The following is a 22,661-nucleotide window of genomic DNA, read 5'->3' as shown; positions in this document are numbered from 1 at the left end:
TTGTTTCATACCCTCTCCCACTACTTACTGAGTTTCACTCTACTCCACTCCTTTTGCAAATGCTAGCATGCAGGTGTCTTTATTCCAAGGATTCAGCTGCCAGCTCAATATGTGCTTCCAGATGAAGCATTTATTAGGAGGCATTTCTGCCTGTCATGCAGTGGCAAGTGAGAAGACACTGTGAAAAGCAAAGTGATGTAGTATCCAAGTGGAACCTAAAACAGGTGGAAAATTAAACAGTCACTGAAATGATAAGGAAGACCAGAGAGGAGCTTTTCATAAATCAGAAAGGTAGAGTTTGAGGTTACATCCTTATTTATTTGTTTTTTTTTTTTTCTTATCATTCTAAATGGCTGTTATCAACACCCTGTGTCCAGTGGATGTTCGGTATTTGTGTATTGACTGACTGACATGTAGGCTATGGGTCTGGTTAGAGGCTGCAGTGCAGTGGGGCTCATTCTCCTTAGCTGTAATGGTTAGAGTTTTTCAGCTTGTGCTACCTCTCTGTGACTCCCACTCTAGGTCCTCATCCCTCTCAGGAGCCCAGGTCACTTCGGAAGCCTGATTTGAATCAGACTTGGGCCTATGTAGAGTGAGGAGCAGATACTTCCCTTATATCTTAGCTTATAGTGAGAGGCCTAGGGGAGAAGGAAGTGTCGCACTGTGCCCACCTCTGTTCTCTGTGCTTACTCCCCTGTGCCTGCCACCCCTCAGAGTGTTCCCTTTATAGCTGCAGACAAGCAGTAAGAAGTTCACCGGGCCCACTGCTCTGGTCCAGCTGCCCTAGCAAAGCATGATAGAGCAGGTCCTCCAAGTGCCTTGAAGGAGTAGGGAAGGAGAGGCATGAGAAGGAGCCCAGTCTTCTGTGGGCCTGTGCCTGTCTCCATTCCACAGCACTGCCGGCTTAGTGGTGGTACCCCCAATCTCATTACAGATTGCAAATAGTAGTTTAGAGAGGTTAAATGGCATGTCCCAGGTCATTTGACATCTAAATGACAGATCTGGGACTTAAACCCAGTTTATGTCTAACCTCCAGACTCATGCCTTTTCCACCTCCCTCTTTTCTCAGTCATGTTGCCCCAGTATCCAGCAGTGTTAGACAAAATCCCAGATTCTTGCAAGCTTACCTCTAAACCCTGCAGCTTACCTCTAAACCCCAGCAAAGTTCCGAGTCCTAATAATGGTCACTCTGTCAGCATAATCAGGCAAATACTTCTTTTAATAAATACACATTCACACCAACTGACCCAGCCGCCTTTTTTGCAGAAATTGACAAGCTGATCCTAAAATTCATATGGATATGCAGGAGACCCAGAATAGCTGTTTTTGAGGTGGAACAGAAGAAGGAACTCAAGAGGGGAGTATGAAGGAGAGGCATGGCAAGGCTAGTCAGAAGAAAGCCCAGTGAGTTTGTGAGTGGGTGGTCCTGGAAGGGTCCATCAAAGATGACCTTTTGTCTTTCCCCAGAGTACTTAGGAAGGCCAGTGAAGCAGTCTGTGCACATTGGTTATTGGTCAGTGTTGCCTAATAACTGTAAGTCATGTTTTCTCTGGGATTTCAAAGGCTTTATAAACCTATTTCTGATCCCTTCTGAACAGCACAAATTTAGTTCAGTGGTTTGTGAGCCCAGTTGTTCTGTCCTCTTCCATTTCAGACCCCGAGTTGATATGGTATGGACCTTTTCACCAGGTTACCCATGGGTCTGCCTTGTGCCAGTGTATCCAGTAGGTGGCGTAAGAGTTCTTATCCATACTCCGGATTCAGAGCCATGTCAAGCAGCACAGTCCAATGAAAATATGAGCCATGTGTATCATTTAGAATTTTAAGAAATCACACTTTAAAAGTGGAATTACTTTTATAATGTATTTTATTTAACCCAATTTACCCAAAATATCATTTTAACATGTAATCAATAATGTAAAAATTACTAATGGGTTATCTTATATTTCCTATTCACATTAAGTGAGAGTATCACATTAAGTCTTCAAAATTTCTTGTGTATTTTTACACTTCTAGCATATCTCAACTTGGTGCTAAATTTTCACCAAATTCACCTGGAATACGTGATCTGTTTAGGTTTCACAAAACTTGCAGCTGAAAAAGTAGATTCACCTACTCAAGTTGTTCCAAATATAGTTAAGTATATTTTAAAGTTTTCTAATAATTGGGTATCACTTTTTAATTATATTAACAAGGTGAAAATTCAGTTCCTCAGTCACACTAACCACAGCTCACATGGCACATATGGCTAGTGCTACTGTTTGGACAGCACAACTCTAGAAGGTCTCATTTTACAGGTTTTAATGGTCTGATCAGACACAATCCTCACATAAGTAACTAAAGAATTGGCAAATAAATTTCCTCCATACGTACATTACACATTTAAGATACCCTTATGGCCGTGTCTAGCTTGGGAGGATGTAGTGGCAAGACCTCCTGGAGGAAAACATGACTACACCTTATTCGGGTCTTTGTAGGGCTCAGGGAAATGTTTTGGATTAGAAATTGCTTTGAATTATTTGTTTCCCCTGTCATTTCTTCTCCAGGCCTTTGTGTGTTTCACTTCGGCTAGTCAGAATTGGCCAAATAAATCATTTCGTTGGCTTGCAAAATTCCCAAAGGAGAAAATTTAAATCCATATGCATGAGATTCCTGCGACATTTAGCCATACATTTGCCAAAGACTTGTGAGGATAATTTATTTCCTCTTAAAGCCATAGTGGAGCCCCCAGGATGGTTTTAGCTAAGCTTGTTGTGACATACAGGCGAGGCAGTAGAATTTAGAATTTGGAATGGGGTGGGGAGGGGTGGGTACTGGTCTTTACAGTTAATACAACATAGCATAGCCAAGCCATATGTGTTTATTTTCTTTTTAAGCCAGCCCATTGAACTAAATTGCTTATCTGTAAAACAGTGTGAGCAAAAAACTCCATGGCTAAGGTAAGTGATGATAATTGATAAGAATTTGTTGATCCACTGAAAAGAATGAGGGAAAGTGAAACTCCTCTGGTCACGCCACCTGCCTTTGCTAGCTGGCTTGGTATGGCAGTTTGCTAGTGTAGGTTGTGGACGTTTAGTTTAATGTCTAAAGCGTGTGGTGTGGGCTGAGGGCAGAATATGGGAAAGATGATGTAATTGGTGTAAGTAACTGTCTAGGAAAACTAGAAAATGTAAATGTTCAAGGGAAGCAAGGTGTTTTAGTGAAAACTTGTCATGTGAGCCTAGTCTTGATCTTCCTTTACACTGTTTTATTTGTTTTTCTCCAGTAAATCCCCAGTTGCCTTTATAGATTCAAGCAGTTTGTTTCAAGTATGTTTGTCCAGTGATGGAAGTGATCAGAAATACTCTTTCTCATCACCCTCAATTTCTCCACTTCTTTCCCCACTACATTTCTAATTGCCACCTTCTCCCTAACTCTGAAAATCCACATGCTTGTAACTGATTTTTCTTGGTTTTAAGCATTTCCCCCAGGGCATGTTTTTTTATCTTTATTAATAATTAAGCTTCTCTGAGTTTGAACACTGGATGTAACGTAAGAGACTTGACTCCCTCTCCACACATACAGTCAGTATTACTCAGGGTTGTTTTTCAAACACCTCTTAGACCCTCAGTTTGCTGTTTCTGACTAGTGTGGATTTTGTTGTTGATGACTTTTGTGCTGTGGGGAGTAACAGGAAATTATGAGACCAGTCTCCCAGGTCACAGGTGGGTCTTTACAGGGGACCCATGTTTTATTGTATTTTTTCCAAACATAACCGTCTTTACCTTAAAAAGAAAAGAGTTTATATCTCTGCTTCTAGTTACAATCTGCATAGGTTTTCAAGTGATGTTATTCAATGTAGACATAACATTTGGCACTTTATTTTCTTTTCATTGAACATTATTTCTATAGCTGAGCTCAGTTATTTTTAAATTGCTGCCTAACATTCACCATATTACTATACATCATCGTTGAAGGCTTCCCCAATTGTTGGCTGACTGAATCATTTCACTATCAGTAATGAAGCAGTTATAAGCATCTTTTAGTTTGATTTAACAAACGTTGCTCTTTATACAAAGGTATATTTTTATACCTTTCCTCCTTTTTAAGCAGCCCCCTTGGGCATGGCTTTCCAAAGTGAGGTCACAGGGCCAAAGGGATGATCATTTTTATATCTCTTGATCGGTCTTGCCGGGAGACCCAGCTTAATAAGGACCTTTTGATACCACAATAAATCTCCCTGGTCATAGATGCAGGTGGTTCCCAAGTCAGTTCATTCCAGGATGAACAGTTACCATGAATTTCCCATCTCTTGTTTAAACCTTAGTAGGAGGCATGTAGTTAAGTTTGATAATATGTGCACTGATCCTGACTGTGCTGGCTATTAAGATCCACTTCCCGCAATAGCTAAGCCCTTCTTTTTTTCTCTCATTTGCTAAGAAAATTCAAGCATCTACCCAGAACACTGTTTTGTATACTCCAACAATAGAGCAAACAGTCTATTAATTTTCCTTTAGTCCCATCTCCATCTCTTTCATGCACCAGGTAAGAGCTTATTCTCATGCTTGTCCTAACGTAAAGCTATGCTTGCTCACAAATTGCACTCACGCAGTTGCATCTGGACTCACTGCCCTTATCAAAAGCATTTCTGATTAAAACCAAAGACAGCCAGAGCATAGGGAAGAGAGCAAAGAAATCCAGGACCAGATAACCCAAGGTAGCTTAGTTTCATTTTGCCTTTTTAAGTTTACAGCTTTATATACTGCTACCCAAAAATGTGTTCTTGGATCTGTGCTAGTAAAGGGAAATAGGTATGCTCTTCTCTTCTTTCTAAATCTATACCTGAAATTCTCCACCACCCCAATCCCCACCCCCACCAGCTTTCTTCTCAGGTGCATTGGGTTCTCTCAAAGCCAGTACAGAACTTTCCCGCTTTTCATCCCTGTTCGTCTTGAACAGAGTGTGTCCCTGGCAGCTTGCGGTGTCTGTGCCTCCTGAGTTCCCATTCCGGGTGCATCTAGGACTGGAAATCCATTTTTTTGCTGTAGCGGAGGTGCATGTCGCCTCCTTGGTGGGCTTGGCTAATACCTAACAGCAGCTGCCCTTTTCACACAACCCCTTTCCATCCACCACACTGCCAGTCCCTGGAAGGAACATTCTAAAATACAGATGCTGCCTTTGCTAGCGGTCCTTCTATAGTTTCCCATTACTTAAAGGATAAATTCCAAGCTCAGCATTTTATACAAGCTCTTTTATCTGGCTCCTGCCCAGTCCTCCAGCTTTATCTCCTACTCAAGGTCTTTCCCCCATCCACACTAACCTACAGCATCTTCAGGTTACTTGCAGTTCCCCAAACTTGTCAGGCCATTTAAATCCTCCAGGCTTTACAAGTGCTTTCCCCATGATCTGGAATGCTCTTCCTTTCCTTGTTTGCTAGTCAACTGCTATCTCATGACTGGTTCTGCGTCATTTCCTTTGTGCAGCCTTCTTTGACCACTTCAAATAATTGCGTTTTTTTTTCTTTCATTAACGTTCATTGAGCACTTAGCTCTTTGCTAGTCACTGTGCCAACCCTTCTAACCTCTGGAAGGAGTACTTACCTGCATCACCTCACTTAATCTTTACAGTCCTGGGAGGTGAGTTCCTGGGAGGTCTCATGCTTGGCCGATGAGAAAGTCACAGAGATGAAGTAACAGGCTCAAGTTCACAGCACTTGAACGCACCTTTGTATGACTGCGGAGCGTGAATTCTTGAGGCCCAGCGATACTTCTCTGGGTTTCCACTCTGCCTTTCAGAGAGCACACTGATTTGTCATTGCAGCCTCATGGGTGCTGTCTCCCCTTTCAACTGTGAGGTCCTGGAGGGTAGGACCTGTGCTTTACTCATTTCTGTGTCCCTGGTACCTAATCTGTAACAGAGGAGACAGCAAATTGTTGAGTGAAAAAAACACTGAGACTGTGGTCATCTTTTATAACCTTTATAAACTTCTTATGCAAGATTTCTTAGTGGAATCATTTCTTGAAACTTTGTTTGTAGCCATCTATGTAGGTTTCTTATGTTATCGGTCAGACTTCAATGCCACAAATACTTTTTTTCAGCTTCTGGCATTTGGCAACACTGAACTCAGTGAGTTAACAGAGACTATAAAAGGAATAAAGGACATGGTGCCTACCTGAGTCTTACCAGCATGTGAAGCAATTAGCAATTAAACATGAGTATCTGTATTGGGTATTTGATAATAGAGCAAATGCGGAGTCTTGGGGATGGTGTACAAAGCCCTTTACAATCTGGTTCTAGGCCACTGTTCCAGTTTGCTAATGCTGCCAGAATGCAAAACACCAGATGGATTGGCTTTTATAAAGGGGGTTTATTTGGTTACACGGTTACAGTCTTAAGGCCATAAAGTGTCCGAGGTAATGAATCAACAATCGGGTACCTTCACTGGAGGATGGCCAATGGTGTCTGGAAAACCTCTGGTAGCTGGGAAGGCACGTGGCTGGCATCTGCTCCAGAGTTCTGGTTTCAAAATGGCTTTCTCCCAGGACGTTCCTCTCTAGGCTTCAGCTTCTCTCCAAAATATTACTCTCAGTTCCTCTTGGGGCGTTTGTCCTCTCTTAGCTTCTCTGGAACAAAAGTCTGCTTTCAAAGGCCATCTCCAAAATGTCTCTGTAAACTGCGATTCCTCTCTCAGCTCCTGTACTTCTTCAGAGTGTCCCTCTAGGCTGTAGCTCCTCTTCAAAATGTCGCTCTCAGCTGCACTGAGTTCCTTGTTTGTCAGCTCATTTATATGGCTCCAGTGATTTAATTTAGACCCACCCTCAATTGGGTGGGGTAACACCTCCATGGAAATCATCTAATCAGAGTCATCACCCACAGTTGGGTGGGGCGCATCTCCACAGAAACACTCAAAGGATTACAATCTAATCAACACTGATACATCTGCCCACACAAGATTACATCAAAGATAATGGCGTTTTGGGGGACATAATACGTTCAAACCAGCACAGCCACCTTCCAGCTTCATCTGCTCTCTCTGCTTTCTCCCACAGACACCCTCTACCCCAACTATACTGATGTATTGGCAATTCTCAGAACCCACTGTTCTGGTTTGCTAATGCTGCCATTATGCAAAATACCAAAAATGGATTGGCTTTTATAAAGGGGATTTATTAAGTTACAAGTTTACAGTTCTAAGTGTCCAAACTAAGGCATCAACAAGAGGATACCTTCACTGAAGAATGGCCCATGGCATCCAGAACATCAAATTTTTGATGACATAAAATCGGGTAACTGGAAGAGGAGTGATGGTGTTCAGGCATGGGGGTTTTCAGTCAAGAATCACATTTCGACTGCAGAAATAGAGATCTGAATAAAGGGGCTTAAAGATGCTATGGGTGTATGCTCTCAGGAAAAAAAGTTTAGAAGGAGGTGGTGGTTATAATTTGAATCACATCCCCCCTCACAACCCCACCCCCCCACGAAAGACCTGTTCAAGTCTTAATCTGCCTTCCTATGGATGTGAACCCATTTGAGCATATTATCGTTAGATAAGGTGTGGACTCATTTGTGACCAGAATCTTTGAAGATTCTATTTAGATGAAGTCAAATTGAATCAGTGTGGGCCTTAATCCATATGGCTGAAGTCCTTACAAGCAAAGGAAATTCAGATGCAGAAGTCAGAAAACAACAGAAGGTGATAGAAGCCGGAAGTCAGTGGAAATCAGAGGAGCAGACACAAGGAGAGGTGGCATTGTGATGGAGGATTGACAGAATGCTACAGACTCCAAGAGAAAGTGAGCCTTGCCAATACATTGAGGTTGGATTTCTAGCCTTCAAAACTGCAAGGCAACAAATTCCTGTTGTCTAAGCCAAGCCACTGTATGGTCTTTGGCATGGCATCCCTGGCAAGCCAAGACAGTGGGTAAGTGCTGCTGTGGTGGTGCCACAATGTCATAGGAACCTGGGCTCTGTCTGCTTTACCACCTTCAATGCACGGCTTCTCTCTGCAAGGGAATATCATGGTTCTATTCCAGGCAAGAACGAGGACAGTCGATTGAGAAAAAAGTGTTCTTTCCATAAGATAGCCTTCCTTAAAAAGATTTCTTAGGAGTCCTACCCAACAATTTCCACCTTCATCTCATATGCCAAGATGTAGTCATGAAGTCACCTCTAGCTGATTTTTAAAGAGATAAAAATAGGAGGCAATGAATATAGGTTATCTGTGCTTTTATTAAAAATGACTTTAACAAGCAGCTTTTAGATCTGAATAGACATTTCTCCAAAGAAGGTATACAAATGGCCAACAACCACATGAAAAGATGCTCAACATCATTAGTCATTAAGGAAATGCAAATTGAAACCACTGTGAGATACCCCTTCACACCGGCTAGCAGGATTAGAGCAAAAAGACATAATGACGTGACAAAATGACAAAAGACATAGGAAGTGGAGAAATTGGAACCCTTTTAACACTGCTGTTGAGAATATAACATGATACAGTGCCTTTGGAAACCAGGTGGACAGTATTGTCACACAAAAACTTGTACACAAATGTTCAAAGCAGCATTTTCATAGTTTCCAAAAGGTGGAAACAACCCACATGTCCACTAATTAATGAGTGGATAAACAAAATGTGTGTATCCATACAGTGAAATATTATTTGGCAATAAAAAGGAATGAAGTGCTGATATTATATGCTGTGACATGGGTGAACCTTGAAAACATTATGCTAAGTGAAGAAGCCAGTCACAAAAGACCACATGTTGTACAATTCCATTTATATGAAATGTCCTGAATAAGCAAATTATCTATAGAGACAGAAACAAGATCAGGGGTTGTCTGGGGGCAGGGATTGGGAAGTGGGGAGTGACTGCTAATGAGTACGAGTTTCTTTTTGGAGTGATGAAAATGTTCTAAAGTAGATGGTGGTGTTGGTTGCACAACTCTGGGAATATACTAAAAACCATTGTATATGTTAAAAGGGAGGATTGTATGGTATGTGGATTATAGCTCAATAGACGGCTTAAAAAAATCAGTTGTTTTTATCTGTTCGTAAGACATATGTTCAAAATTAACCTCGAAATAAAGGAACTGGAAGGGGGTGGGAAGGAGTTTCCCCCAACCAGTCAACATTTCTAGGTAGGGTTGCATTAGTCATCATCTTCTCTTCATTAGGGTCCTGGCTTCAAAAACAAAAAACCTGCCCTGCACAGTCAGGGTCAGGCCCCTCTGGCTGGTTGCCCAGTAGACAGAGATTCTGAGTGGTGTCTTTGCTGTGTAGACTTATCATTTAAAAAACGAGTCTATTTTTCTGAATCTCCAAAGCTTGAGGAATAGAATTGCCAGGGATCAGGGGTCAGACCTAAGAAGCCACTTTGTCCGTGCACCAGTTGGGTGCTAGAAGAGCTTGCTTCAGGCGACTGGTGTTCCTTAGATATTTTGTTGCTAATAGATGGGCAGAGACAACTGGGAACCTGTAGAGAAGTAGTGCCCTATTTGGAAAGGCCTCAGTGCCAGGAGTCTGCAGTCAGGTAATTCTTGACAAAGAGCTTTGTCCCTCTAGCCACTGATCACTCATCCCTTCTCCCCACAGGGTGGTTATGCAGGATGATGGCTGTGAACCTGCCTTGTAAATACTGAAGGTATGTACAGGTGGAAGCTGTTCCAGAATGTCAGATTCAGAGTGGCTCCAGAGGATCGAACCAATGACTGGTCAGGGTTTGAAAAATGAAAGACTGAGGACTGGCTGGCTGGATAGGAGGGGGCATGGGCTTGGTGGTGGGGAGTGGTGGTTGGGAAGGAAGGTAGGTAGAAGAGATGGTTTGGAAGACTGTGGTACTTGACAGTTATTGTCAGAAGGCACTGACCAGCAATCCCTGATCTGCTCTGAAGGCCATCATGACCACCCAGTGTGCTAGTTGCTAGAGCAGGGCTGTTTAAGTTAGACAACAGGGAGAACTTGCTGACACTACATCAAGATGCCAAGGTCATCAAAGGAAAGTACAGAAGCCCCTCTCCTCTAAGCATCCCTTAGATCAACCTTTCCTATGTAGTCTGGATTCTTGAGCCTCTTTTACAGAGGCATGTATTCTCACAAACCTCTTCAGGACTGAAATAAATCACCTTCATATAGCATAAGGCCAAGAAGTGATTTTACATTTTAATAAATGTATTTTAGATTGATACATTACTGAAGAGTGTCATTGTGGGTTCATTTTGATCAGGTGAATAAAACTTTCAGCTCCGGTTACAAAACTCTAGAAGTGTATTTGCAGATTTTCAAGTCCGTTTACTTGTTCCTTACATACCTTCTCTTCAACCAGTGGTCCCTTTTGGTGTAAATTAAGAAGGTAGGAATAAAAAAAAATTAGAAATATGTAAGGATAAAAATCACCATAGCATCTAAAGGCATTCAGCTAACCCAGACATGAGTACGCTTGTCTGCTAAACTCACTGCCACCTATGCTCACTTGATGAGTTCTCAGAACCCACAGTTCATTGATTGTAGGGAACGCGTTTTTCATCCCTGAAGTTGTGATACATCTTAGAGTCGATGACGGCTTAACGTTCCATTTTCTTTCTTGTAATACAGTGCATCTTACAATCAATGTTGTCTTCGATGTGATGAAAAATGGTAAATTATGTTGTCATTGAATTAAAAAATACCTTCTCCTCCTCCTTTCCTGTCTGCTCTTGGATGTTCATATTGAATCATCCTGTGCCTATCCTTACATTGCAACCAGAAGCTTCAGCACCACCCTTCTCCGGAGAGAGCCAGTGAAACATCTTTTTGTCAATAGACCACAGGTTTTTATTATTGGTCCACAGCAGAACCCCATCCTCAGATCTCTAACTACAAAAGGTGCTGTAAAATATCTCTGCCTTCCCCAGCCCTTCCAATACCTCCAGCCCACATGGTCCTACCAGAGGTGCTCAGTTTGTGTAACTGTCACTGCAACCTTTTCTGGAATACACTCTGTGTTGTCATCACTAGGGCCTTCCCAAAGTGACTCCCTGACATTGGTCTATCTGATGGTGTCTTTGGAAAGAAAAGGGATGGAGAGGCATCTCTTAGACCTTCTTTGGGAAAAGTGACCAATTATGTCCTTATCCTCCCTGGATAGGAACCACTGGCTCAATGGCCTGTAGGGGCCACCTCAGCACTTCCATTCTGTCTGTCTCCAAGGCGTCACCTTAGGTAAGAACTTTTGCTCTCATTCATCTCTCAGCGTGCTCTGACTCTTTTCAGCTGAAGGTCCCTCTCATCCAAGATGGGCAGTATTACCTAGCAGTATGCATTCTTTAACAACATGAGTGACTCCAAGAGTAACCGAGAACTATACCAGCGATACAAAGCCACAGCCCCCAGTCTGCTGGCCCAAATCTGCAAACTCCTCAAAATCTGCCGGAATGCAGGCATTCCTATACCTAAGGGCATCAGAAACATCTTCGAGTTCACTTGGGAGGAGCTGGTCACTGACCCCATGGTGCCTACTCCATCCGACATCCTAGGCCTGGAGATCAGTCTTGGGCCCCCACCTATGCTTATGGAATTGAACCCTGTGCAGACCCCCACCCAGAAGAAGCCACCACCCTTAGTACCAGCACCAGCACCACCGCTTTCAACCTCCACTGGTGCAGCCAAGCGGTACTCCACCTTCTCCCCCAGCCAAATTCAAACAATGTCCACCGGCCAGGAGACCCTGCACAGGTTTCAGCGGCAGTCCATCCACCTGCTGACGGAACTTCTCACCTTGAAAATGAAGGCCATGGTGGAGTCTGCATCCAGTAAGTCTGCTTCACTGGGCTCTTCTCCATTTTCTTTGGGTCCAAAAGGTTCTGGCTTAGAGGTGTGTGTGTGTGTGTGTACTGCACCCACCCCAGATAGTTGTATAAAGAAGAGCTAGAAATAGGTGGTAGCTGTGGACCTGCTTTAGGAATTTAATTTCTTTCCATGATTACTCCCAAGAACCAGCCCCTCACCCCTCTGTGCACTTCTAATTTTCCTTCCATTCCTCCAACTTCAGAGAGCCCAGAAGGGAAGCTTAGCAGTGAACAGTGTGAGGTCAGAGGTAGTGAAAAGTAGAGTTTGTGGTAATGATTCAGAGGAGGAGAGAGACAGCACCCAGGAGGAGGTGAGGTGTGGAGTTGTGAACGAGGAGGGTCCCCCAGGAGGCAGCAAGACAGAGGCTGGTAGAGCCGGAACCAGGAAGAGTTATGAGAACTGGTGTCCAACATGAGGGCGTCATCCCAGGATCAAGGCAGTATCAGTAATTAAGACTTCTTGATGCTGCATTATTTTAGATATCAACAGCATCAGTGCCCAGCCTGGGAGTGAGAAGAGAGAAAGGGAAGGGGGTAGAGAACAAAGCACCACATGACAGTCTCGAGAGTCTGAGACCAATTCTTCAGGAGCCCCCTCAAGCCTGCTTATGCTAGGAGATCTCTATCCTTCCCTTATTTCCTGGGTTGTTTACAGAGGTTCTTTTCTGGAAGCATCAGCCCCAGGCTAGGAGAAAAATGTGTTGCCTGTACTGATTCTTTCAGTAGGTGCGAACCCCCTGGACATCACAAGGCGCTTCGTGGAGGCCAGTCAGCTCCTCCATCTCAATGCCAAGGAGATGGCCTTTGACTACCTGATCGGCAGAGTTGGGAGAAGTGGCTTTGGTAGTGTACAGTTGGGGAAAGGTGAGTACCTGAGCCACAGCCCTTAGATAAAAAGTTCAAACAAGACCAACAAGAACTCAATGAAAGGTAAACTCCAAGTTTAAAAGTTTGACATTTTTAAGAGTTGAGGTAGATGTGGAGCAGTAGGGTTTCTCAAACACTATAGGTGAATGTAAAAATTGGTGCAATTACTGTGGAGAGTAGTTTGGTGGTGTCTATTAGATGGAAGATGTGTATGCCACACAACCCAACAGTTTTTCTCCTACTTCGTTCCTGAGTGCTATGCTTTTTAAAATTTCCAGTCTGTTGTGGACCAATCTCTTTAATATGCAATAAAAATGTACCAGTAATGTCAAATTGCTATAAAAAGTTTCTAAATGTTTTACTCTCAGTTTTTGTACTTGTTACAGACTGGTGTGGAATTGTACCAGTCCACAGACAACACTTAGAATAATAGCACCACCCAGAGAAACTCACACAGTGTGCAAGAAGTAGTACAAGAATGTTTATTGCACATTAATGTGTGCAGTGGCAAAGAAATTGGAAACCACCTAAATGTCCATCCACGGGAGAATAAGTAAATTACAGTCTATTCAGACAATGGAACATAGTGAGTTGTGAAAATAAATATAAAAAATATAGGTTAAGCCAAAAAAATAAATAAATAAATAAGAAAGGTGAAGAAGAAGCATATATTTGGTATGATACTATTTAAAGTTTAAAAGGTTCAAGGTAATAATATGTTGTTTATGAGAATATTATATGAAGTACAAGTATGAAAGCATGAAGGGGAATGAGAAATGCAAAATTCAAGGAAATGATCTCTGGAAAGGGGTGAGGGCAATGGCATCTGGAAGCAGTACACAGTGGCTTACTGTATCTGTAATGTCTTATATCTTAAGCTTTGTGGAAAGACAAGTGTTCATTTTACTAAAAGTAAAAGTCAGAAGTTTTACAGGGAAGCATTAAACATAATATCTCATATGTGTTATACAGTCGCATGTTTTATCTTCTAACTTTCATTCTACTAACATATATGACCCAATACTTCTCCTTTTGACCACATTCATATACATAATTCAGTGCTAAGTACACTCACAGTAATGTGCTACCATCACCACCATCCATTTCCAAAACTTTACAATTAACCCAAATAGATACTCTGCACAAATTAAGAATCAGCTCCCCATTCTCTACCCCCAGTCTATCCCCTGGTAATTTATATTCTAGATTCTGTCTTTATGAGTTTGCTTATTCTAATTAGTCCATATCAGTGAGATCATACAATATTTGTCCTTTTGTGTCTGACTTATTTCACTCAGTATAATGTCCTCAAGGTTCATCCATATTGTCACATGTATCAGGACTTCATTCCTTTCTACATTTGAGTAATGTTCCATCATATGTGTATACTACATTTTGTTTATCCTTTCACTGATTAACAGACACTTGGGTTGCTTCCATCTTTTGGCAATAGTGAATAATGCCACTGTAAACATTGTGTTCTAGTTTGCTAATGCTGTCAGAATGCAAACTACCAGAAATGGATTGGCTTTTATAAAAGGGGGTTTATTTGGTTACACAGTTACAGTCTTAAGGCCATAAAGTGTCCAAGGTAATGCATCAACAATCGGGTACCTTCACTGAAGGATGGCCAGTGGTGCTGGAAAACCTCTCTTAGCTGGGAAGGCATGTGGCTGGCTTCTGCTCCAAGTTCTAGTTTCAAAATGGCTTTCTCCCAGGATGCTCCTCTCTGGGCTTCAGCTTCTCTCCAAAGTGTCACTCTGAGTTGCTCTTGGGGCATTTGTCCTCTTAGCTTCTCCGAAGCAAAAGTCTGCTTTCAAAGGCTGTCTCCAAAATGTCTGTAAACTGCAGTTCCTCTCTCAGCACCTATGCATTCTTCAAAGTGTCCCTCTTGGCTGTAGCAAGCCCACTCCTTCTGTCTGAGCTTATATAGTGCTCCAGTAAACTAATCAAGGTCCATGCTGAATGAGTGGGGCCACACCTCCATGGAAATAATCCAGTCAGAGTTATCACCCACAGTTAGGTGGGGCGCATTTCCATGGATACAACCTAATCCAAACATTCCAACTTAATCCCCACTAATATGTCTGCCCCTACAAGATTGCATCAAAGAACATGGCTTTCTCTGGGGAGATAATATATACAAACTGGTACACATTGGTTTGCAAATGTCTTTTCATGTCCCTGCTTTCAATTCTTCTGGGTATATACCTCCGTAGTGGGATAGCTGGGTCACATAATAATTCTAGCCTTAGCTTTCTGAGGAACCACCAAACCATCTTCCACACTGGCTGCACTGTTTTATATTCCCACCAGCAGTGAATGAGTGTTCCTATTTCTCCACATTATCTCAAACACTTGTAATTTTCAATTTTGTTATAGTAGCATTCTAGTGGGGGTGAAATAATCTCATTGTGGTTTTGATTTGCATTTCCCTAATAATTAATGAGGTTGAGCATCTTTTTGTGTGCTTTTTAGCCATTTGCATATTCTCTTTGGAGAAATGTCTTTTGCCCATTTTTAAATTGGATTGGTGCTCTTTTTATTGTTGAGTAGTAGGATTTCTTTATATATTCTGGATATAAAACCCTTATCAGATATATGGTTTCCAAATATTTTCTCTAATTGAATAGGTTGTCCTTTCACTTTCATGGTATACTCCTTTGATGCACATAAGTTTTTAATTTTGAAGACGTCCCATTTATCTATTTTTCTTTCATCATTTGTGCTTTGGGTGTAAAGTCTAAGAAAGTATTGCCTAACACAAGATCCTGACGATGTTTCTCTATACTTTCTTCTAGGAGCTTTATAGTCCTGGCTATTGTATTTATGTCTTTGATCCATTTTGAGTTAATTTTTGTTTATGGTGTTGAGATAGGGGTCCTTTTTCATTCTTTTGCATATGAATATCTAGCTCTACCAGCATCTTTTGTTGAAGAGACTATTCTTTTCCAATTGAGTAAACTAGACAGCCTTGTCAAAAATCAATTGGACATAGGTGTGAGGGTCTATTTCTGAACTATCAATTCAATTCTATTGGTCAATATATCTATCCTTGCGCCAGGAGCATGCTATTTTCAACACTAGCTTTGTAATATGCTTTTAAGTCAGGAAGTGTGAGTCCTTCAACTTCATTCCTCTTTTTCATGATGTTTTTGGCTCTTCAGAGCCCTTTACCCTTTCAAATAAATGTGATAATTGATTTTTCCATTTCTTCAAAGTAGGCTGTTGAAATTTTGATTGGGATTTTGTTGAATCTGTAAATCATTTTGGATAGAATTGACATCTTAATGATATATAGCCTTCCAATCCATGAACATGGTATATCCTTCCATTTGGTTAGTTCTACTTTGATTTATTTTAGCAATATTTTGTAGTTTTCTGTGTACAAGTCCTTTAAATCTTTGATTAAATTTGTTCCTAGATATTTGATTCTTTTAGTTGCTATTGTAGATGGATTTTTTTTCTTGATTTACTCCTCAGTTTGTTCATTACTTGTGTATAGAAATGCTACTGATTCTTCCATGCTGATCTTATACCCTGCCACTTTGCTGAATTTCTCTAGTAGCTTTCTTGTCAATTTTTCAGGACTTTCTAAATTCAGGATCATGTCACCTGCATGCAGTGAAAGTTTTACTTCTTCCTTTCCAATTTGGATGCCTTTTATCTCTTTTTCTTTTCTAACTGCTTCTGGCAAAACTCCCAGTACAATGTTGGATAATAGTGGTGACAGTGGGCATCCTTGTCTTGTTCCAGGTCTTAGAGGGAAAGCTTTCAGTCTTTCACCATTGAGTATGATGTTAGCTGTGGGTTTTTCATTTATGCCCTTTGTCATGTTGAGGAAGTTTCCTTCTATTCCTATTTTTAAAGTGTTTTTATCAAGAAAAGATGCTGAATTTTGTCAAATGCCTTTTCAGTGTCAATATTATCATATAGCTTTTTCCCTTTGGTTTCTTAATGCAGTGTATTAATTGATTTTCTCGTGTTTAACCACCCTGTCATACCTGGGATAAAAACCACTTCCTCATGGTATATAATTCTTTTTTTAAAAAATTTAGATTCTCACATACCACACAATTATCCAGAGATCCAAAGTGTACAATCAGTTGCCCATGGTACCATCATACAGCTGTGCATCCATCACCACATTTAATTTTTTTCAATTTTTAGAACATTTTCATTACTCCAGAAAATAAATAAAGACAAAAAAAGGAAACTCAAATCCTCCCATACCCCTAACCAACCCCCCTCCATTATTGACTCATAGTATTGGTATAGTACATTTGTTACTGTTGATGCAACAATGTTAAAATACTATGAACTGTAGTATATAGTTTGCAATAGGTATATATTTTTTCCTGTATGTCCCTCTATTATTAGCTTCGAGTTATAGTGTCATACATTTGTTCTAGTTCATGAAAGAGATTTCTAGCATTTGTACAGTTAATCATGGACATTGTCCACCACAAGATTCATGTTTTATAATTCCCATCTTTTAACCTCCAACTTTCCTTCTGGGGACATGTGTGACTCTGAGCTGACCCTTTCCACCACATTCACAGACCATTCAGCACCATTAGTTATTCTCACAATGTGCTACCATCACCTCTGTCCATTTCCAAATGTTTAACTTCACCCTAGTTGAACATTCTGCTCATAATAAGCAACTGCTCCCCATTCTTTAGCCTCGTGTTATATCCTGATAACTTATATTTCATGTCTATGAGTTTACGTATTATAATTAGTTCATACCAGTTAGACCCTGCAATAGTTGTCCTTATGTATCTCTCTTACTTCACTCAATATAGTGCCCTCAAGATCTCTTCATCAACCCATTTTTTTTAGAGGGTTTTGTTCACACACCATTCATTCCATCCTAAGTAAACAATTGATGGTTACCTGTATAGTCATGTATTTATGTATTCAGCACCATTGCCACTGTCTATATAAGGACATCTCCATTTCTTCCACAAAGAAGAAGGGTCAAAGAAGGAAGAGATACAAAAGAAAAAGAAAAAAGAAAGAAAAAAAAAACAGAAAAAACATGACAGCTAGGAAGCAACAAAAGGAAAGATAGCATTAAACTAAAGTAGAGTAAAGAGTCAGACAACATCACCAATGCCAAGAGTCCCTTACCCCTCCCTTATGTCCCCCTATTATATGCATTTAGCTTTGGTATATTGCCTTTGTTACATTAAAGGAAGCATAATATAATGTTTCTGTTAATTGTATATATATATATAGTCTCTAGTTTGCATTGATTGTATTTCCCCCCCCAGCACCACCCTATTTTTAACACCTTGCAATGTTGACATTCATTCTCCCTCATGTAAAAACATATTTGTACCTTTTATCACAAACTGTTGAGCGCTCTAGGTTTCACTGAATTGTACAGTCCCAGTCTTTATCTTTCCTCTTCTGGTGTCCCACATGGTCCCAACCTTCCTCTTTCAACCGTACTCACAGTCATCTTTGTTAAGTGTACTTACATTGCTGTGCTACTGTCACCCAAAATTGTGTTCCAAACCTCTCACTCCTGTCTTCTCCTCTCTGTCTGTAATGCTCCCTTTAGTATTTCCTGTAGAACAGGTATCTTGTTCACAAACTCTGTCATTGTCTGTTTGTCAGAGAATATTTTAAGCTCTCCGTCATATTTGAAGGACAGTCTTGCTGGATATAGGATTCTTGGTTGATGGTTTTTCTCTTTCAGAATCTTAAATATATCACCCCACTTCCTTCTTGCCTCCAAGGTTTCTATTGAGAAATCTGCACATAGTCTTATCAAGCTTCCTTTGTATGTGATGTATCTCTTTTCTCTTGCTGCTTTCAGGATTGTCTCTTTATTTTTGATGTTTGATAATCTGATTATTAAGTGTCTTGGCATAGGCCTTTCAGATCCATTCTTTTAAGGTATGCTGTGCTTCTTGGATCTGTGATTTTATGTCTTTCATAAGAGATGGGAAATTTTCATTGATTATTTCCTCTATTATTGCTTCTGCCTCTTTTCCCTTCTCTTCTCCTCCTGGGACACCCATGACATGTACATTCATATGTTTCATGTTGTCTTCCAATTCCCTGAGGCATTGCTCATATTTTCCCATTATTTTCCCTTTCTGTTCTTTTGTGTGTAGGCTTTCAGGTTTCCTGTTCTCCAGTTCCCAAGTGTTTTCTTCTGTCTTTTGAGATCTGCTGTTGTATGTCTTCATTGTGTCTTTCATCTCTTGTGTTGTGCCTTTCATTTCCATAGATTCTGCCAGTTGGTTTTTCGAACTTTTGATTTCTACCATATGTATGCCCAGTGTTTTCATTATGCATTTCATCTCTTTTGCCATATCTTCCCTAAACTTTTTGAATTGATTTAGCATTAGTTGTTTCAATTCCTGTATCTCAGTTGAAGTGTAAGTTTGTTCCTTTGACTGGGACATAACTTTTTTTCTTAGTGTAGGTTGTAGTTTTCTGTTGTCTAGGTATCTGGTTTCCTTGGTTACCCCAATCAGGTTTTCCCAGACCAGAATGGACTAAGGTCCCAGAGGGGGGCAATATCAGTATCAGGTTTCCTGAAGGTGTGTCTTAGAAGATTGACACACCCTGTGAGGCCACAAGCTGCTGTGCTTTCCCTAACCTGCCCAGCAGGTGGTGCCTGTCAGGCTGTCACTCCAGACTGGTGTAAGGAGGTGTAGCCTGTGGCTGTTTTCCCCCAGGCTCTGGGGTCTGGTTCTGAATGGAAGGTGGGTAGTAGAACTGGGCCCTACCTCTTTCCTCTTAGGGAAGATACACCCCTTACGGAGATATCATTTGTATTTGAATAGTCTCTCTGACTCTGCTATCTCCACCCTTGTCTGGGTCAGAGTGCTGGGAACTTAAATGGCTGAGGTTTCTCCACTGAGCCAGAAAAGGGACAGAAAGCCCCCCTTCAGGACCAGTCTACAGCCACCCTCAGTTTCACCCATCAGCCAGAGATAGCACCTGGTCCTCTGGGCTCCCCCTCCCTCCCAGAGAGGTCCTCTGGCTCTCCAAGTTCAGTTGTCACCAAAAGCCTCTGTCTGCTTGTTGGGGATTCCTAACTTGTGTTGAACAGTCCACGTTTGTTAATTAAAACCCCAGTTGGGGCTGGACTGAGGTATATTCACTCACTCTGGGAATGCTGCTTTCTGCCACAATGAGGTTTTGCAGTTTGGGCTGCCATCGGGGGAGGGGGCTCCTGGCTTGGTCCACAGTTTTTACTTACAGATTTTATGCTGTGATCTTGGGCATTCCTCCCAGTCCTGGTTGGTGTATGATGTGTGGACAGTCAGTTTGTCCCCCAGCAGTTATTCCAGATTATTTGCTAGTTGTTCCTGGTTGTTTATTAGTTCTTCCAGGGGGACTAACTAACTTCCACTCCTCTCTATGCTGCCATCTTCTTCTCCCCCCTATAATTCTTTTAATAAGCTGTTGGATTTGATTTGAAAGGATTTTGTTGAAGATTTTTCCATTTATATTCATAAGAGAAATTGTTGTATAATTTTCTTTTCTTGTAGTATCTTTATCTGGCTTTGGTATTTGGGTGATGTTGGCCTCATAGAATGAGTTAGGTAGTATTGCCTCCTCTTCAATTTTTTGAAAGTGTTTGATCTAGATTTGACATTAATTCTTCGAATGATTGGTAGAATTCACCTATGAAGCCACCTGGTCCTGGAATTTTCTTTTTTGGGAAGTCTTTGATGACTGATTCAATCTCTTTGCTTGCAATTGGTCTGTTGAGGTCTTCTATTTCTTCTAGTCAGTGCAGGTTGTTTGTGTGTTTCTAGGAATTGGTCATTTCATCTAGGTTACCTAATTTGTTGGCCTACAGTTGTTCATAGTATCCTTTTATGATCCTTTTTATTTCTGTGGGGTCAGTAGTAATGTCCCTTTATCATTTCTGATTTTATTTATTGGCATCTCCCCTTTTTTCTTTGTCAGTCTAGCTAATGGTTTGTCAATTTTACTGATTTTTCAAACACACACCTTTTGATTTTGTTAATTTCCTATTTTTTTTATTCTCATTTTCATTGATTTCTGCTCTAATCTTTGTAATTTTTTTCCTTCTGCTTGCTTTGGAGTTAGTTTGCTGTTTTCTTTTCTAGTTCCTCCAGGTCTGCAATTAGGTGTTTGATTTTAGCTCTTTATTCTTTTATGATGCAAGAGCTATAAGTTTCCCTATCAGTCCTGCCTTTGCTGTATCCCGTAAGTTTTTTGTTGTTGAAGATTTACTATTCAGCTTTACTATATAACCATTTAAAAATACTTAGCATCTTCTTGCTTCTTATGATGCCAAACAAATCAAATCATGAAACTGCTTTAATATGCATTTCTTCTTTTTGAAACAAGGGGGAGTTATTTGTAGAAAGCAATACTTAAGTCTCCAAATTTATTTCCCAGAAATGGCATATGCCATTCAAAGGCCTAGACACACTCATGCTTTCAAAGTGGAGTACCTAGTCTACTGTGCATAGAAACATGAATGACAAAGTTGAAGATCAATATTATAACTATTTTTCTACTTATTTGAAGCACAGTAAAAAAAAAATGGTACACTTTGGGTATTCAGTGGCACAAGGTACACTGCCTAGCTTGAGGGACATTATACAGTTAAAAAAAAAAAAAGGAAAAATATTTTCCCCTGTTTCAAACACTGTATTGCATAATTTTACCTGTTAAAACAGAAATTTATAAATATTAGGTCAATAAACTGCTAACATCCATAACAAGGCAGGTTTCTTAGTAAAATGCAAGAATTCAAAAGGCTGGTATCTAAACAAGAAAAGACAAAACAAACAAAATCGGGTTTTTTTTGTTTGGGCCTTCGTACTCTTCTCTCCCTCTCCCATTTCCTGCTGGAGTTCCAGGCCCCATTCCTCCAGGACCCTGTCCACCCACAGGCCCCACACCCCCTGCCCAAAGCATGTATGCATGTCACTTCCCATCATGGAACCAGTCATGGTTGCTGGTGGAACTCTGGGATTGGCTTCATAACCTACGATGCCACCACCACCAAGAGGTGGACATTTCTGGCCTCCTGAATCATAGGGATACATTCCATAAGTTTTGGTATGCTGTGTTCTTGTTTTCATTCATCTCAAGATACTTACTGATTTCCCTTGCAATTCATCTTTGACCCAGTGATTAAGAGGGTGTTATTTAACTTCCATATATTTGTGGGTTTTCCAGTTCTCTGCCTGTTACTGATTTCTGGCTTCATTCTGTTATGGTCGGAGAAGATGCTTTGTATGATTTCAGTCTTTCTAAATTTATTGAGACTTGTTTTGTGACCCAATGTATGGTGGTCTATCCTGGAGAATGATGTATGTGCACTTGAGAAGAATGTATATCCAGCTGTTTGGGGGTGCATTGTTCCGTGTATGCTGTCAGATCTAGTTCATTTATCATATTATTTGGGTCTTCTGTTTCCTTATTGTCTAGCTTCTTGCCTTTTCTCCTGTCCTTCTAGTCCTGTCTTATCATAAATGAAAACTGAGATGCACCATTATTTTTAATTTCCTTTATGTTTCTTGTCCTCATGCATGCATATATATATTTTATGGTATTATAATTTTTTCGTTTCTCAGTTTCTTTTACTTAACAGAATATGAATATTTCAACGTGGTTATATATATTTTTTTCCCTCATTTACTTTTTTTTTCTTTATTAGAAGTTGTGGGTTTACAGAACAATCATGAATCAAATGTAGGATTCCCATACAGCACCCCTTCTCCAACATCTTCCATTGGTGTGGAACATTTGTTACAATTCATGATAGCACATTTTAATAATTGTACTATTAATTAAGGTCCATGGTTTAACTAAGTGTTCACTGTTTGTGTAGTATAGTCTCATAGATTTTTTTAAAAAATTTATTCTGTTACCATATATACAGTCTAACATTTCCCCTTTTAATCATATTCAGATATATATATTTCAGTGCTGTTAATTATATTCACAATATTGTGCTACTATCACCACCAACCATT

The 22,661-nt window shown here is 40.6% G+C and overlaps 1 protein-coding gene across 1 annotated transcript in view; it reads left to right on the top strand.

Moving 5' to 3' along the window:
- Window positions 1-10,428: 10,428 nt before the first annotated feature.
- The window catches only part of C1H3orf20 (chromosome 1 C3orf20 homolog), a 167,367-nt gene continuing 155,134 nt past the window's right edge, over window positions 10,429-22,661 (top strand). The window contains exons 1-2 of the mRNA XM_037826889.1: window positions 10,429-11,766; window positions 12,526-12,666. Coding sequence (XP_037682817.1) covers window positions 11,289-11,766; window positions 12,526-12,666 — 619 coding nt within the window. The 5' untranslated portion in view covers window positions 10,429-11,288. The remainder of the gene's footprint in view (window positions 11,767-12,525; window positions 12,667-22,661) is intronic.

This window comes from Choloepus didactylus, chromosome 1 (genome assembly GCF_015220235.1).
Source record: "Choloepus didactylus isolate mChoDid1 chromosome 1, mChoDid1.pri, whole genome shotgun sequence".
Lineage (NCBI taxonomy): Eukaryota > Metazoa > Chordata > Mammalia > Pilosa > Megalonychidae > Choloepus > Choloepus didactylus.
The sequence above is the reverse complement of the archived record's forward strand: the minus strand, read 5'-3'. Positions and strand labels throughout refer to the sequence as shown.